Source organism: Curcuma longa, chromosome 10, assembly GCF_044706935.1.
Source record: "Curcuma longa cultivar G26 ecotype Majalengka, Jawa Barat chromosome 10, ITB_CL_G26_1.1, whole genome shotgun sequence".
Lineage (NCBI taxonomy): Eukaryota > Viridiplantae > Streptophyta > Magnoliopsida > Zingiberales > Zingiberaceae > Curcuma > Curcuma longa.
The window spans coordinates 3106875-3125067 of NC_133870.1; the positions used below are offsets into that span (position 1 = coordinate 3106875).

Genomic DNA, 18193 nt, shown 5'->3' on the forward strand with positions numbered 1-18193 from the left:
TCCAAAGGTAAGAGTAAAATTCAAGTCAAAGCAAATCCAAATCTTATGCATTGAAATCTAAAGGCGGGGTGCCTAAAGAGGAACTTGCTTCCACTGTGGTGAAACTGAACATTAGAAGAGAAACTGCAAACTGTATCTAGAGGAAGTCAAAAAGAAGAAAAATGAGACTTCTGCTTTAGGTATATATGTTATAAAAATCAATCTACTATTTCTTCTTCATGGATATTAGATACTGACTGTGCATCTCACATTTACACTAATGTGGAGGGCCTAAAAAAAGTTAGATCATTGACAAAGGACGAAATGAACCTATGAGTAGGCAATGGTGCAAGAGTTGTTGCTATAACTCTAGGAACATATTCCTTATCTTTACCCACTAAACTTATTTTGGAACTAGAAGAGTGTTATTATGTGTCTACCTTAATTAAAAACATTATCTCTATTTCTTCTTTGGACAAGAAAGGTTTCTCATTTATAATAAAGGACAAATGTTGTTCTATTCATTTAAATGATATGTGATATTGTAATGCACTTCTTATGAATGGACTCTATGTTTTAGACTTCGAAACTCCAACGTATAATATAAATACCAAACAATTCAAATCTAATGATTTAAATCAAACATATCTCTGATATTGTCGCTTGGGTCACATAAATAAGCATCGCATATCACAACTCCATAAGGATGGTAGACTCATTTGATTTTGAATCATATGAGATATGTCAATCTTATCTTCAAGGCAGGATGACAAAGACTCCTTTTAATGGACATAGCGAAAGAGCTAATAATTTATTAGGACTCATACATACTGATATTTGTGGCTCTTTCAATATAACTAGAGGAGGCTATCAGTATTCCATGACTTTTACTGATGATATCAGTAGATATGACTATGTGTATCTAATAAAACACAAGTCAAAATCCTTTAAAAAGTTTAAATAATTTAAGAATGAAGCACAAAACCAACTTAGTAAGCGTATTATGCTTCGATCAGATCGAGGTGGTGAATACCTTAGCCAAGAGTTTCGTGACCATCTCATTGAGTTTGGGATCATATCTCAATTCACTCCACCTGGAACATCATAGTGGAATGACATCTCAGAGAGGAGAAATCATACTTTATTAGATATGGTATAATCAATGATGAGTCAGACAGATCTTTCTACTTCTTTCTCTGGGACATGTTCTAGAGGCGGCTGCTTTCACACTTAATCCCGTTCCGTGTAAAGTCGTTATGAAGACACCATATACGATATGGACTGGGAAGAGTTTTAAAATGTCTTTTATGAAGATTTGGGGTTGTGAGGCTTACGTTTGACATCAAATCTCAGAGAAACTAGGACTTAAATCCGATAAGTGCTATTTTGTAGGATATCCCAAAGAAACGAAAGAATATTAATTTTATAATCCCACACAAGACAAAGTATTTATTGCTAGAAATGATTTTTTTCTAGAAAGAGAATTTATTTCTAGAAAGACTAGTGGGAGTAAAATAATTTTGAAGAAATTCAAAATACGCTAATTAGCACTGAGACCTTGATGGAAATTGAGTAGACACTATAAAGTGTTGTGAATCATGAATCTATTATTCACAAGAAGTTGTAGCCTGTTCGATAAGAAATCAAGTGCCAACAAAGTGAGATGAGCATGTACGTGTGATCTGTAGGTTGAATTTTGGATAGTGACTTAGGCGAGGACTTGGCCTTAGAGTTGGTTGGAGTTAATAATTTAGTCGACTGGAAGTTGGATTCAGTTGATTGATAGTTGAGTCAACTCTGTAGTCGACTAGGGCAAGATCAATCTATTAATGTAGTGGTTGTTTACAACAACAGAAAAACTAAAAGAAGATTATTGATCTGACAGAATTTAGCAAAAGCGGTCAATCGTCTACAAGTTACAGCAGGTGCAATCAACTTAGCTATCTATTAGTGGACAAAAGCCTGAAGCAATCGCAAGATCGAGTAGAAAATAGCAAGTAGTTGTTCTGAACAAAAAGACTAAAGAAGGGAAACAACATGAGTTTTTTGCAGCTAATATAAACAAACATCAAAAAGCAAAATCAAGTAAAAAGGAAGACAAAAAAAAAGAACTCCAATCTTCTAACATTTCCTTATTGCATTGTTATTGTATTACTCATTGTATCTTCTTGTTCTTCATTGAAAAGTAAGGTTGGAAGTGGTTTCTCCACCTCTGGAAGACATTTGAGAAGGAAAAAAAGATAGGGGGATTCTAGAAGTGACTCACCAACGAGTGATAGGCCGAGTAGGAACCATGGATTTTGAATCACGTAAAAACTAAGTGTTAACATTGCTTGTGTCTTGTATTTATGTTTGGATATATTCTACTACTTACTAACTAAATTGTAATCATGAGCAAGTGATTCAAGCAATCAGCTATTTACTCCCCCTTCTAGCCTCATCATCATTGACCCAACAATTAATTGATCATCTCAACCTATAATCTCAAGACACAGAAAATGCTATAAAGGGGAGTTGTCCACAAAAGCCTATACATTGGGATTGGGGAGAAAAGGGCTTTTTATTTGATCTCATGATCACCATACAACAAATGAATAACTTACTATGTAAAGTCTTCACGTCTTGGTATGGAAAAAGTTTGTCTGGATAATTAGCTCAAAGGGAATGTAATGAATCATGCCCAATTTAATGACTAATGCCTTAGGCACTTAGTAGAACTTTCTATGGGAATAAATTGAAAGATCCATGTTTCCTAGAGAGAATGAAAATACAATATGATCACAGAATGCACGACAGTTCCATAAAAATAGTGTTGATGTAAAAGAGAATCATTTAAGAGATAAATGTAATCTGGACAAAACTGCACATCAAAAGATAAAATAATGACTATTTTTCCATAATGACAAAAATAAAGAAACAAACAAAACGGTAAAGAATGATGATAACTAAATGGAAATGAAAGCATATCAAAGAGTCCCATATACATCCTCAAGATAGTCATATGAATTTGGATTTCTGTTGTGCATATATAAGCTTACTTAAGTAAATGCTCCAGCGTGCCTTTCAATCTAATATCAGAACAGTTAAGGATAAAGAAGAGGACTTATTATCACCTCCGTCTCCAACCTTCCCAAGCTAAAGTCAAAAATAGCTCCAATTTTAAAACAAGGTTCATATTCAATGACTACGATGAAGAAGAGAGAAAGCCATACACTTTGAAGGATCAACCAATATTTGACTACAATAACTTTTGTACCACGTAGGCCCATCGCATGCACATTTAATTATTGCAAATACTGATATAAACACATTGAAATTCATTTGAGCAGTTCAGGAGCCTATTTCAACGAATTCTTCCTAAAAGTACTCGCAAAATTGCGCATTAAAACACATAAACGGGACTAACGAGAACAATACGAAAGTTTGACAGCCGCGAGACAGGCCCTAGAAAAAGAAGGAAGAAAAAGGGATTTAGAGACCTGGTTTGGGATTGACGACATGGTTGGGTGAGAGAGCAATTCTGCTGCATATCGTCGTCTCCATGGCCGATCTCAACCTCACGCTCTCCTCCAGGCTTTCTAACTCTCTCCCAACTTCAAATCTTGGGAAATTTCCCTTCCAAGAAAAAAAAAAATCCGCAGATGCGGACGCAGACGAAAGTGTCCGAGGTCGCCCGAGCTTTCCTGCGCCACTCGTGTGGGTGCCGTCCAATTCTTGGGCCAGACCGGCCCATTATCTGTAAGTGACGCCGGCTCTTCACTATGAGTGAGTGACTGGCCAAATACCACGAATTTTACTTATTTTAATAAATTTACAATAAATTTTAAAAATTAACAAATTACTGATTAAAGCCATAATAAATCTAGCATTATTTTTTTATTAAGTTATTATAAAATAATGAAAATGTAACATGGTTCAACTAAGTATTAGATATAATGCATAGGATTAAATTTGATGGACTAATAAATAAGCAATGAAATAAGTGATCCAAGTGACTCTAGCTATATGTAGTTATTATGGTAGTCACTAATAGTGTGATAGGAGTCCCTCTTTCTTGCCATGGTCATTAGATTCTATGTTAGGAAACAAAGGACGCTTGGTCTGTCAATAACTCTAATGGATCATACTCTTCAACAACAACAACAAAAAACAAAAATGAAATTCGTCACCTTAACGGTCCCACACGATCGATCTCACGATTATCTATGAAGAGATAAATCAGGAAATTGCAGTTGGCACTCCGAAAAGGATATTGCCTTGGCTTTGCTGAGAATCTACCATTGTTCACTTCAACAAATCTATCTAATATTAACCAATTTAACCATACCCCGGGGCTAATGGATCAGACTTCATTCTTAGCCTTTGTTGTAACCTAATGAACTCTATCTATGCTTTTATTACAATGGACTTGGATTGACCCACTTCGGATGATATGTGACTTGGTCAACACATGTTATAGTGTCACTATTATTATGAAGTTGACTAGGTCAATGATTGAGCATGTTGGAGGACTAGGTCTTATGCATGTGCACGCATCAATCTACGACCTAAGCTAAACCAAGTAGTCCATTAATGATTTCTTTGTATCTTTCATTCATTTATGCTATAGTCTCACCTTCATCTTAAATGTTGTCAATGGAGTCCTTAAAAGATCCCAATTTTGTCCAACCTTGTTTAGCTCTTCTTTGGACAATCTATATTGAAGTGTATATTATCAACTAAAAAACTACTAATTGACTAGAGCAAAGAATTTTTGTTCCTAATCTAGTTGATTAGATTCCTTCTAATCAAATGACACAAATTCAAATTGGAAAGTCCCCTTAAGTTACAAGCTTATTAAGTTGCACTAAGGTTCGACACTTGGCTATTGACATAGGCATGACTACTTTACCTTGCCCTAGTATTATCAATATATTTTCCTATCCGTGCGTGTGTGTATCTATATTATGAGTTTGATATTTATTATATTTATTTTTTACTTTGGATTATTTTGTTTAATCCTTATTTCAAATTTGTTATTGTAGACACACATCCATGCGAACACACATGACAACGTTGAAACCTGCATCAATTGCTAAAGACATCTTGTGGTCGTAGGTTGTGATCATAAATTCCAACAAATAATGTTTGAGCATCAGCTATAGTTCGAAATGCAAGTGTCAAATCTCCGGAGAGGCTAAAAGAATGGTGCCGAAGCCCATAGCATAAAAAGCCATCCTTCAAAGAAAACAAGCTCTTCGCTTTCTCTCTGCCATTGCTTTGAGCGTCTTACACTGCATGTAGCATCCTTTGGTCTTCCGCTAATTCTACATAGTTAAGGTATTACACTCTGGCTCCGGCGGCATGATTTCTAGTTGTTGTCAGTGTTTCTGCTTTTGATCTTTATTCTGAGTTTAGTTGGGAAGGTTCCTTTAGTCGTCTCGCTTCTGTTATCTTCACTTGCTACCACATGAGTTTCTACATCCTGCTCTGCCTTCTTGGCATCAATCAAAGGGCCTCTTGATTCGGTATTTCTAGGCGATATCTTCAACTCAGAAACTTTATCTCCATCCTTCTGCATTTTTGCCAATTCTTTCTCCATTCGCTTTCTCTCTTTCTTAAGGCGCTTTTTCTCCATATACTCAGGATCACCCTTCTTGTCTCTGTCATCTCGTTTCCGCTTCTTTTCTTTGTCCTTGTATTTCTTTTCTCTAGGTAGCAGCTCATTATCAAGAGAGGCAGTCGCTCCCACTCCAAGTCTATGCATTGGGGGCTCCTGAAGAGTAGCTCTTTCGTCAACTGTCTCATCGACTTTAAAATCAGTAGGAGATAATTGAGCTTTCGAAAGTCCAGCCAGCCTCGAATCAGCAGTACATTGCAAATCTTTACCAAGCTCATCCATGCTTGCTATCTTTGCACTGCCAATGCTTGCCGTCATCCTAGACCCACGATCCTGAGCAGAATCTGCCTCCAAATTATTCTGGTTGCTGACATTCAATGGATCAGTTGCTCTTGCAGGTGCATCAACAGAAACAGAACTGCAAGGTCCTAACTCAGCATCATTTGTACAAGCTCGAGAATAGTCCATATGATGATCAATTTCATCCGCCTTACTTGATGATGAAAGTTGCTTAACCCTAATCTTGATTACATTTACCCTTTTCTCACTACAGTTAGAAATAGTATCACCCTCTTTATTAGTTTCTGCAGTAGGCAGAACTTCAGGAGCTTTACCATTGTCTGAAACAGGTTCCTGAGGTTTAGGTATCTTCAACTTTAGATGCACAGGTCTGGTCACTTGCTGACTACCAGTTTCAGCACTTACTGTAGCAGGTAGTTGAACTCTAGGTACACCGTGAAGCGTTGGAGACCTGAATATGAAAATGATTATATAACCTAGTAACCAGCAAAACACTTTCAAAAAAGAAAGCATTAACTGCAGAGCTGTCAGCACAATACTCAAGTATGAAAACAACAACTTGGTAAATTGGCAGTCAGTTCAATCCTGAAGAGATGTGCAAACATCTTGTGCATTGATGCAATTCTTATTTGCCAAAAACAGAGTTGCTAATAATTTTAGTACTATGACAACCAACGAAATTTCAAGAAGCCAAAAAACGATATGCAGACGTTGAAAAATTAAATTGATAATATTTTGCATTATTATCCATCTGCACCACTCCTACATGCATGCAGATGGTACCCAAAGATTTATTCGATTCTCCATATACTCCTATACTTCTGATTTTCTCAATCCAACCCCTTTTTATTATGTTTCAGTTTCACCTTTTCTCCTAGTTCACAAATTATAAATTTGACACAAACACAGCAAACATCCATCAGCACTTAGTGGGAGAATATTTTATCCAACTTACATTTTCAGTGACCACTAGAGTACATGACCAATAAAAATCAGAAGCATAAATCAAAGTCAAAGATCCAAGTGAGAAAATCAAAACAATGATCCCTAACTGGAGTTAACGATCAGAGAGATAATAATAGTACCTTCCAGCAAGAATTTGCAAAATGCAAAATAAGTAGTGGCGAAGGAAAATGTTGTTGAATGCTTTTCTGCTTGTTAGCAGGCGAAGCAGAGCAATGCTGGTCGACAACTGTACTTGTTTATCTGTCTCAGATTCAAATTCAACCTGGCAAATATGCATGACATGAACAGCCAACTTCACCTCGCCTGTAGTCTTTCAAAAATGTCAGAAACTACACCACAACTAAATAGGAAAGCTTAAATATTAGTAAGGACCTCTTAATGAAGTTTCTCTCTCCAAAGAGTTCATGAACAATGTTAAAACTGCATCAATCCCATCACTGTGATACTTAAGATCTAGAAGTGCCCTGCTTGCTTCAATTCGAACCTTCCATGATGAATTTTCAACATTTCTATATGGCTTTATAAGTTCGTAAATGCGTCCCTGAGTCAACAAGAAAGTTATATGATGAATATTCCTTCAAGAATATGACAAAAATTGTTTGAGAAAATAACTTACAATAGCGGAAGAATTTGGCATCTTCAATGCAATCTGTACTAAGGTGCGAATGCAGCTGACGGTCAAAATCCCATTGTAACTAGGCATAAGCCTAGGTAAAACAGTAAAACTAGTCAACTCATACTTCACAGGATATGTTTTCCATTTCAATAAAAATTGTCATTTCTTAATGCACTTAAAAATAGCACTGGCATACCTGTCAAATTGCAACAGTTGATCAATACGTTTGAGAAGGGATGGCAAAAGAAGTATGCCCTGACACAAACATAGTTGATCAATAGTATGTACTTGAAGCATAGAGCAGTTCTTCCCATAACCAGATTACATGGCAAAATATGAGTTTGCAAAATATGGCAACGTTCACAGAAGAAAAGACATAGCTAATAACATTTCATTTCATCTTGCAATACATGCCATTTGAACACCATACACATGAATGATGTCTAATGCTGAAGTCTTCAATCACTGTGCTCGAATCCCCATTGACAACTTTTAGCTTCTTATGGACTCGCGAGTCACACACTCCTCCCTTCTCCTATGCTTGTCAAGCAGCAACTTCAGGCATCATGTCTTGCTACCAAATCCAACAATCTGATTGTGCTGCCAACAGTTGCTGCCAATCACATCTCTGCATTGTTCCAGCCAAGCCATTCCTATTGGTCAATCATCCTTATTCTTGCATTAGCCGCTGAGCCTCCACCACCAGCCAGCCACACACGTTGCCTACAATATCATAACAATCTCTAGTAAACACAGAATGACCTTTATGCATTCCAATGCACTCGGCTCCCATTAACAAATGTCAGATTCTATTGCCCATTGATATCCTCTATTGAACCTTCATCGTGCTCCTAGCACATATATATTCTCTTTTCCCCTTTATAGAAGTCATTTCTAGAATTGGAAAATCCTCTTCCCTTCATTTCTGTCTACATCAACAACCCATTCTTCTTCCTTAAAAGGTCCAGATCTAGCTTGCTCTCCTGCATCTTCTTCTAACTAACTCTATTCTTCAGCATATCCTATTTTGCCATGTTGCACATGCACCGTCTAAAAGCCAGTGGATGCTTGAATAAAAGAAACATCTTCTCATTCTAATGGTGAAGTTGTGCTTTAACTCTCCAATAGACTCGAATAGAGAAAACATCTCATTATCATTTTTCTACATCAATCAAAAGGTTGTTTTCCATCTCCAGTGTTCTTGTTTTGCACGTCTAACAAATGATCAAGTTGTGCTATCGATCTTTCCTCCAGGACCCTTGAGTACTTTCTTTTTCCCTTAGGTTATTGCTGTTTTGATTTCATTGCCACTTTAGGGATAAGCCAACCGTGAAGATTAGTTCTAAAAAAGTCTCTTCATTCTTATTTCAATTCATCCTTTCTCTCTTTATACTCTCATTTTGATGACGTGTTGATTTGAGGACAAAGACATTATCAGCTATGTACTGATTTGAGGTCGGAGGGAAGATAGCTTACATGCTCCAATTATTTCTAGAATTTTGTTGATTTGAGGACAAAGACATTATCAGCTATGTACTGATTTGAGGTCAGAGGGAAGATCACTTACATGCTCCAATTATTTCTAGAGTTTTGTTGATTTGAGGCCAAAGGTATCATGTACTGTGTGCTTATTTAACTAATTAAGTTTTGTTCAACATGCAACTATTATGTTTTCATTTCATAGTCATGGCCTTGTTTAATGTTAGCCATCTATGTTTATGAGAGCTTTTCTACATTATGTAACAAGCTAAGACATATAGATAATATATCTATGTTTCATCTAGAGGAAGAGTATTAGTGATGTTAGTATTAATAGGGGATTGGTATAGTGAGTTCATTTTAGGTTCCGAGTTGTGACATTAGTCCACTATATACCTTACAATGGTTACCTCATCTCAAGCAATACAATATTTATTTCTACAAAATTCTACCAAATGTATTAACATGATACTTGATGTGCCTGCATTATATGATCACTTTTATAATAAGGATGGTATCACATGTTCAACATCTTTCCTCATGATAACGTTATTTCATGACAAGATTCATTCAAATCCTGTCGGAGCAAATCAAGGCATTGTTGAGGTCCTATATTATATAGTTTTCATTTGGTTGCCAATGTGTGGGGAAAAGTTTCTATCTTTGATTTTTTTATTTAGAAAATAGAATTTGAAAGTTGAAAAGAGAAAAAAAAACTATTATTTAGAAATGATTTTATAACAAATTTGAATTCATCAGAGGTGAATGATTCAATAAATATTTATTTATTTATTATCAATTTTCAATAGCTTTGTTTAATTTTATTAAGTAAAATCATTTGAACCAATTACCCATATTCATTTACACTAAAGCTTCTTTGAACTCATTCAACTTTATTACAAATAAATCGATGATCCCAAATTAAGTTAATTATAAATCACCAAAATTAGATTTGCACGAAAGTGCTCATCAAATTATTTGCAAAAATACACCCGATGTTCTACTATTTGACCCTGAACTGAACTTCAATGGACATGGGTGTTTTCATCCTTGTCATCTTTTGATTTTTCATCCTTTGTGTCTAATATTTTACAAAATCTCCTTTCCCTAACTTCAGAAATCCCAAAAGTATCTTTCTACCATCCTGGATTCTGGGAAATTACATAGAATTTATTATATGTAATAAACTTCACTAGGCTCATAAATATAACCTCAATTTTAGCGACCTTATACAAGTTATCATGCCTACAATCCTAATAATCTTTATAGCATGTCATCTTGAGATTAGTAGCCTCTTGTATTCCTCATACTATAGTCAACTCCCTTAATATATAAGGTCCTTTAGACTCTCTAAGAAAATAAGAAAAAGCTTGAGAAGCAATGACATTCTTCATGCACTTGTAAGATAAAAAATATAAAGAAGTCATAGACCAACCTGTTGACCAAATTCAACTTCGCCAATTGATTTGACAAGAGCAGAAAGCCAATACACGTCCGAATAGGGGTTTCCACTGTTATCATTATACTGAAAAAAAGAAAAACCTTCAACAATCAACAACAAAGAAGCAACAACAAGATCAATTAAATAAAGTCAATCAGGATGACAAACTCAAAACACGCCTACCTTCAATTCCCATAAAACTAATATAAACAGAAGTAGTGGCATTTATGTAAGCCTCATTGAGAGAGGCTTAAGGTCATCATTCTAGTGCACAGAGAAATGTCAAATGAAGTTCAATACAAAAATCTCTTTGTTCTAGGAGTCTAGGCTGTAGTTCCCTCCAGATAGGCTTAAAGTATAATCATATAAATCCAAGTAAAGTTGCCATATAACTAAACTGAAAGAAGGTTCAATTATAAACTAGGAAACGCAGATGGAACTCTATTGATTATTCATGAAAAAAGGTTGAGGGAGTCAGAATTTACCATCAGAGATCTCAAAGCAAAGACCTTTCCAAGTACAACTTCTAGAATAAAACCTATATAGTAATAGAAACCATGCATTATGCCATTCTCCTGATACCAATATTTCATTCTTGGGGATAATAACTGAAAACATTCTCCAACTGTTGTTTTATTGACAGACCAAACGTTTTGCAAATTTTATCATAATTGGATATTATGTACAGCTATTTTCAGTTTCGAGAAATCAGCCAGTTAAGATTTCAGATCGAGATTTAGAATATAATAGGGTGTTGGAGTTATCAATCCTTGGTTGGAATGGTTTGACATAATGTTTTGCTAACAGAACATATTTTGACACACATTGAAGCATACTGAGATGAATTTAGATGACTTTTATTCTATTTACTTCAAAAAGTAAAACTCTAGCACTACATAATTGAATAAAATTTTATTGTACTATATTACACCAATACTCAAAACACCCTGATCTAATTTTCTTTAACTTAGAATTTCCACTTTTATAAGAATATACAATTAGATAGTGGAATTAAAAATAAATTTCAACCATTTTTAACTCAATGCATAACTAGACAATGTTTAATTTTAAAAAGTCGTCAAGGGGCTTTGGCCAATACCTTGATAACCTTCCAATGGTGAAAATCTAACATGGCAAGAATAAACTCATGTTTTGGCCAAAACTCCTAATTTTCCTATACAAGAAATATATTGATAGACTTCCAATAGTCAAAATAATAATATCTAACATTGTGTTTATAGTGTTCCATTTATATCTTTACTTTTTGATTTTAACTACTAGAAAAGTCATCAAAACGTTTTGACCAAATCACTTTGTATGACACTATGAGACCACTATCGCATTCATGATGCTTCAAAAAATCCATTCATGGCCTTGGTTTTTCATTGTGACTACTAAAAGTGCAACAAGGTACTTTGTCCAAAACACCTTGATCATTTTTCCAATGGTCAAAATCAAAAAAGTAAAGGAACGAATGAACACATGTAAGTATCTAAATATAATAATCATCTCATATTTCCATTTTAACTATTCGAACAACAGTTAACAATTTGTTTTAGCCAAAGCACCAAGGTGTTTTAGTCAACCCACCTTGATAATCTTTCTGGTAGTGAAATTCAGAAAGGGCATGAATGGACTCCCAGAACATTGTCATATTCTTAGAAAGGATCCGGGCCACCAAAGAAATCCCAATTCAGTTGGCTTTTCGATACAATCAAATAGATTGGTCCAACGGTGTCATATTTTAGGAGAATAGACTATGTCATTGAATATTTCTCCATTTATTGTGGGTCAATGCCCTTTTCATCTCTTCTTCAAATACAATTACAAATCTGTATGTTCATAATTTTGAATCATATCTAACTAATTCCTTATTTCAGGCTAAAGAACTATGTCACTATTATTATCAAACTAGTTGCAACCTTTTTCTCTTTACAAGGATCCTAAGAAAGTGCCTTGTACTTCCTAGAGGTCATAAACTAGATTAAAATCATTCTCAATGAATCTACATGAGATTCAATTATTTTTCATTATGTTCAAGTGAATACCAAAGATCTTGAGCAACCAATCCGGCAAAACAATTAAAAAGATAACACCATGATGAGATTGCCAAAGGCCAAAATGGAAATACAAGATCACCAATGATTCATGATGCTCCTAGGAGTCCGTTCATACTATTATTAATGAATTTTAACTATTGGAAGCAAGATTCAAAATTTCGATCCGTGTTGAAGTTTCGATCTTTGACTAGAATAATACTGTTTCGTTATCGTGCCGATATTTTGATACATGGTGTCGATAATGGATTGGAGTTAAAGGAGATGAAGCATAAGAAGTTTGTGTTTGTGTTGAACATATTTGAAATCTTGAACAATGTCAAACGAAACAGTCAAAACATATAATTTCGGTAAATTACAAAAACTCGATACCCTTAAGCACTGACAATGTCTCATTCCTTTACTACATCTCCTTCCTCCTTTAATCTATCACCGACGCTATGCATCAGAGCATCGACATGATACTAGAACAATATTTTTCCTATCAAAAACCAACTACGACAGCTTGAGATTTTGAACTTTGATGCCGAGTGGTATCGAGTTTCGATACTAGAACAATAGGTTTCGACTGTAGGGATCTTTTGCGAAAAATAATAAATAAACGCAGCGGAACAAAACTGATCCCTTTAGAGATCAATGCGAATGTTTGATCGAGTTGTCACCTTTACTGCGTGAACGGAACAATCTCGACAACAAGTTGATTCAGTAGATCTCATCATGATCAAAATGGTCGTGCCTCTTTGGTATCCACACGAACACGTCCTTTGTTCGTCACACGAACTTAGCCTTCGGAGAAGAATCACCTTCGTTCTACTAGCAACTTGGATGGTTTTGCCAAGAGTAGAAGAAGAGAAGACTAAAAGTAATCATCCACCAAATGTATAAAATTGACCTTTTGTACTCATCCAATGAATACAAAGGATCATTCAATGAATACCAATGAATACAAAGAGTCATCTAATGAATGCAAAGAGGCATCTAATGAATACAAAAGGTTTTTGCCTTTTGCTCTCCTTTTCATCAATATTCCATTAATCTCTATGAATGGACATTAATCCTCTTTAGTAGTTGAATCTAATCCAATGAGCCTAATTCGTATTAGACTCAATCCAATAATCCAATAGTTGGATTCATTTGAGTTTAACTCGGATTAGACTTAACCCTATAATCTTAGGGTCCATCATATTTAGTCAAACTAAAATATACTCATCTCCAAATCAATATGTTCTTTGTGTGTGACCTAATAGGTTCTCATAACTGACAATGTATCTAAAAGAACATTTTAGATACATAAGTAATGAGTGACATCTAGCAATGCATCATTGCTACTCAAGTGATGAGAATGTTAAGATTCAACCTAACCTTTCTGTGTCTATTGTCTTATATAACTTGGTCCTTCCATCTTCGATATCTAGATTGATCCATGAGGCATAGACCGCGTCATCCCCGTATCAATCTTTATGTTTCTTGATCTCTAACTAGACTCGCTTAATCAAATGAGCTCAATATCACTTCCGTCATATGAAAGGGATAGATCTTATCTACATCACTCACATTCCTCCGCATAATTTATTGTATACCCAATGATCGACTTTATAGTCCATCTTATTACAAGTGACGTTTGTCGATACTAAAGTACATAACTCCTTATGTAAGAAACCGTATTGACTTCAAATTTAAGGACTATCTATACTAATAGTCACTATGAGAATGTTTATGACACTTATATAATAATCCATAAAACATTCTTATGGCGGATTAACTCAGTACATATTCTCTAATATATACCCATGTGTCAACTTGATATTTTATATCCATGACTTGTGAGATTAAGTCATCAGTTGACCTACATGTTAGTCTCAACGCATTAATATTACCCTTGTATATTAAATCTTAACTAGAAATAGTTAAGAGTAGTATTCTATATATGTGTCTATAGCCTCCCACTATCAATTCAACCAATTGATACGTTGTAGATTGGAACCTACTACCCTAAAATATTATTATACTTATTCATCTGACACAGATTTGAAGTACTTTGCCTTTTATTAATGAAATATGATACAAAAGTTTCATTGTCAATCATCTCATAATTGGCTCTAAGACTAGCACTAACATATTTTATCCAATATGGTATAAGATTTCAAACCATGATTGGAAGGTGCTTTAGTAAAAACACTTTGATGAGCTTTCTAGTGGTAAAAAACTCAAAAAGCTCATAGAAGGCATCTGTCACTAACACTATGCATTCGACCATTTTATTTATGGTGCTCATAGGAGTCCAATCATGCCTTTGTTGATTTGACTATTAGAAAGCTCATCAAGGTTTTAACCAAAACACATTAACATTTTTATTAGATGACATGGTTGTATGAGATCGTCATTGTATTTATAGTGCTTCCAGGAGTACATTCATTTTAATTTTAACCACTAAAAGAACATTAAGGTGTTTTAATCAAAATAACTTGATTGGACAAAATTAAAAAAATAAGATCACCATTAAATCTTCATGCTAAGAATTAATTTGTATCCTTATTGATTTTGACAACTAGAAAGTCATCACAATATTTTTGGCTCTTTATAAAAGGAGGCATCTAATGCTTGATATTTTCCTTGACCTATCAATTTTTATTTTCAAAGTTTTAAAGGCATTTAGGAAATTGCATAGACATTATGAATACCAAGAATCAGTGCACCCTTTAATCAAATGTCAAAAATATTTTAATAACCTAGTGGTCAAATCAACAAGGGTACAAATCAACCCTTGAGAACATGAAAAATCAAATGGTGATCTCATTTTATTAATTAAGGCGTTTTGGCAAATACACCTTAAAAGGCAGTCCGGTGCACGAAGTTCCCACCAATGTAGAGCCTGGGGAAGAGTCTGTTGTACGCAGCCTTACCCTGGTTTGCAAGAGACTGTTTCGAGACTCAAACTCATGACTTCCAAGTCACACGACAATCACTTTACCGTTACGTCAAAGCTCCTCTTTGCCAGCAACAACTTTAACAAATACACCTTGAAGGTCAAAATTGATAAAGATCACTTTTAGAATTGTTGGATAAAGTACCTTGATAACCTTTTTATTTTGACCACTGAAGTCCATTAAAATGTTTTATCCAAACCACTTTGATGACTTATACAAAACACACCTTTTCCAATGGTCAAAATCAAAATGTGACCAATTCAATTGTCAAAATTAAAAAGTAAACAAATGAATAAACTCCTATGAGCATTTGAGCATAATGATGGTCTCCTATGTCCATTTTAACTAGTAGAAAGGTATCAAAATGTATTGAACAAAACACTAAAATCAAGGTGTTGGACAACACACTTTTAGTGGTCAAAATAAAAAGACACAAGGACATGAATGAACTCCAGGAGTACTATAAACACAATGGTAGTCTCATATTGTTATTTTGACCATTAGAAGACCATCTTGTATAGGAAATTATTGAAGTGTTTTGACCAAAGCAATTTTTTGGATAAATAAAAATATATTAAATCCAAAGAAATAGGTGTACAACTAGGATTGGGCAAGCCCAATCATCATTATCAACCATCCCTCATCCCTAGGGGCTACTTATGTCTGACACAACATCAAATCAGAGTATACCCCCAGTGATCAATATACATGTATTTGCACTCTTAAATATCCACTCAATATCTAACTGCCCCTCCCCAAAGAAACTACTATTCCACGCTCACCGAACATAGTGAATCATAAAAGACAAAGCCAGGTGACGGACCTTTGTTAACAGCCGACTCCCTCGGCAGTATCTACTAAAGACGTCCATCATCCTCCTATATGTGGACATCTCCTATCATATATGTAGTCAATCTTTGATCCTCCACTAGTTAAAATGATAATATAGAACCACCATTAGATTTAATATTCCTAAGAGTTCATTAATGCCCTTACTTTTTGATATTTATGATTGAAAAATAATAAAGGTGTTTTAGTCAAACCTCCTTAGTAGTTTTTCTAGTGATCAAAATGGCAATATGAGACAATCATTGTATTCACGGTGTTACTAGGAATTCATTCATCCCTTTACTTTTTGATTTTGACACTAAAAGTCCAACAAGATATTTTGTCTAATTCCTTGATGGGTGTAATTTGACAAAAGAAATCCCCATTGGATTTTTTATATTCTAAGGAGGTGATTCATGGCTTCACTTGTTGATTTCAACTACTAAAAAGTCATCAAATAGTTTTCAAAGATTTAAAGGTACTTGGATAATTGCATAAATTTAAAATTATGGCACACCTTTTGATAAATACTAAACATTTAGGCGCACCATTTAGTAAAATATCATTATATAATTTATTGCCATTATTGGAGATGCTTGAAAGATATGCTTAATTTATTGCTCCAAAATTTTTAAATAATTTTTTACAGGCATATAATTGGAGGTGAAGAAGCTAAAAAAGGATTTAGAATAATCATTGGAGTTGATTTTGGCACATTTTGAAGCAAGTCGATTTTCAATATAACAAGATATCTAAATCATACCATTTCAGTCAAACACAAAAACTCAAGAATGAACCTGTTTTTTGAGCCTATTCTAAATCATACCCGCGTGTAGTATAGCTTCTTCTACTCCTAGCTCTGCTCCAAGGAAAGAAAAATCAAAGGTTCATAGTGTAGTTTACCAGTTGCTAGCTCCATTGCAGGTAGAGGATATAGTTTCTTCTTTTCCTTATTCTTGATAAAAAGGAGTGGTGAGGGACCTAGCTTTGAGTTGACTCGATAGAATTGGTTTGGAGTTGCACAAAATTTGGATTAACAAGGGTTAAATAGACACCTATTGAGTGGAATAAGACTTGACTATCTAGAGGTCTTGGTCTTAAATGGGACACAAATTGGAGCCTTTTATCTTCAACCATGCTCAAATGGAATGACTGATCTAAAAAATTTAGATGATTAGTTGAGTAAACATTTTCTAACCCAAGGGTTTCAATGGAGGCCAAATACCTAGATTGGCTCACAGGTATTGTTCTTCCCTTCCCCATTTCTATGATATGCAAAGAGGCCAAATCTTCATCCAACCCCAACCTTTCAACATACTAATGCAAACTACAAATCTATTTTTTTAAAGCTCTAGATTTTGTAAAAATATATTCTGATAGATCTAAAAGACTAGTTAACTATGGTAGTTTTTGATTTGCCAATAATCCTATTTAGAGAAAAATGAATTTGTTCCAAATTTGATCAGATCCATTTAGATATATATAATTTATAATATTTAATTATCTTTTTATTGTAATTAATTATTTATATAATGATTAATTAGATTGCTAATGCATATTTGTTTTCCCCTTTATATTTGCTAATTAATTTAATCACCTTAGTTTTCAAAGTTAAATGCGACCAATTAAATTTTATTTTTAGCTTTAGTCATTATTAAGTTGTATATTTTTTTCAATTTATAATGCCTTACACTTGTAATGTTTGCAAACTCTGTAGGAGCAACGAGAAAATAAGAGCACTTCCCTAGTCCTATATAAATTGATGCATGCTTTACTTTCAAATTCTACAACATTGAACATTTTCAAATTTGAATGACTTTGAAACTTTTATCGTTGGAGCAATATTGAATTTAAAGGCTCAAGAGATTTTCACCATTAAGAGTGTTATTTTGTTTGAAAAGAGCATATATTTATGGGATTATGTGATTATGTTTGAAATTTACTCACAAACATTTGATAAAAACTTTTAGAATTAATTATCACTCTATGTTTGTCTATAAT

At 34.3% G+C, this 18193-nt stretch overlaps 2 protein-coding genes across 2 annotated transcripts in view; both read right to left on the minus strand.

Annotated features, from left to right (window-relative positions):
- Positions 1 to 3658, minus strand: part of LOC141836365 (ATP-dependent Clp protease adapter protein CLPS1, chloroplastic) — a 22825-nt gene extending 19167 nt beyond the window's left edge. The window contains exon 1 of the mRNA XM_074723833.1: positions 3459 to 3658. Coding sequence (XP_074579934.1) covers positions 3459 to 3522 — 64 coding nt within the window. The 5' untranslated portion in view covers positions 3523 to 3658. The remainder of the gene's footprint in view (positions 1 to 3458) is intronic.
- A 1363-nt stretch (positions 3659 to 5021) lies between these two features.
- LOC141836388 (transcription initiation factor TFIID subunit 2) overlaps positions 5022 to 18193 on the minus strand; it is a 66838-nt gene continuing 53666 nt past the window's right edge. Inside the window, exons 20-25 of the mRNA XM_074723869.1 lie at positions 10375 to 10464; positions 7657 to 7715; positions 7461 to 7551; positions 7217 to 7385; positions 6964 to 7147; positions 5022 to 6329 (exon numbers count right to left, since the gene is read on the minus strand). Coding sequence (XP_074579970.1) covers positions 5330 to 6329; positions 6964 to 7147; positions 7217 to 7385; positions 7461 to 7551; positions 7657 to 7715; positions 10375 to 10464 — 1593 coding nt within the window. The 3' untranslated portion in view covers positions 5022 to 5329. The remainder of the gene's footprint in view (positions 6330 to 6963; positions 7148 to 7216; positions 7386 to 7460; positions 7552 to 7656; positions 7716 to 10374; positions 10465 to 18193) is intronic.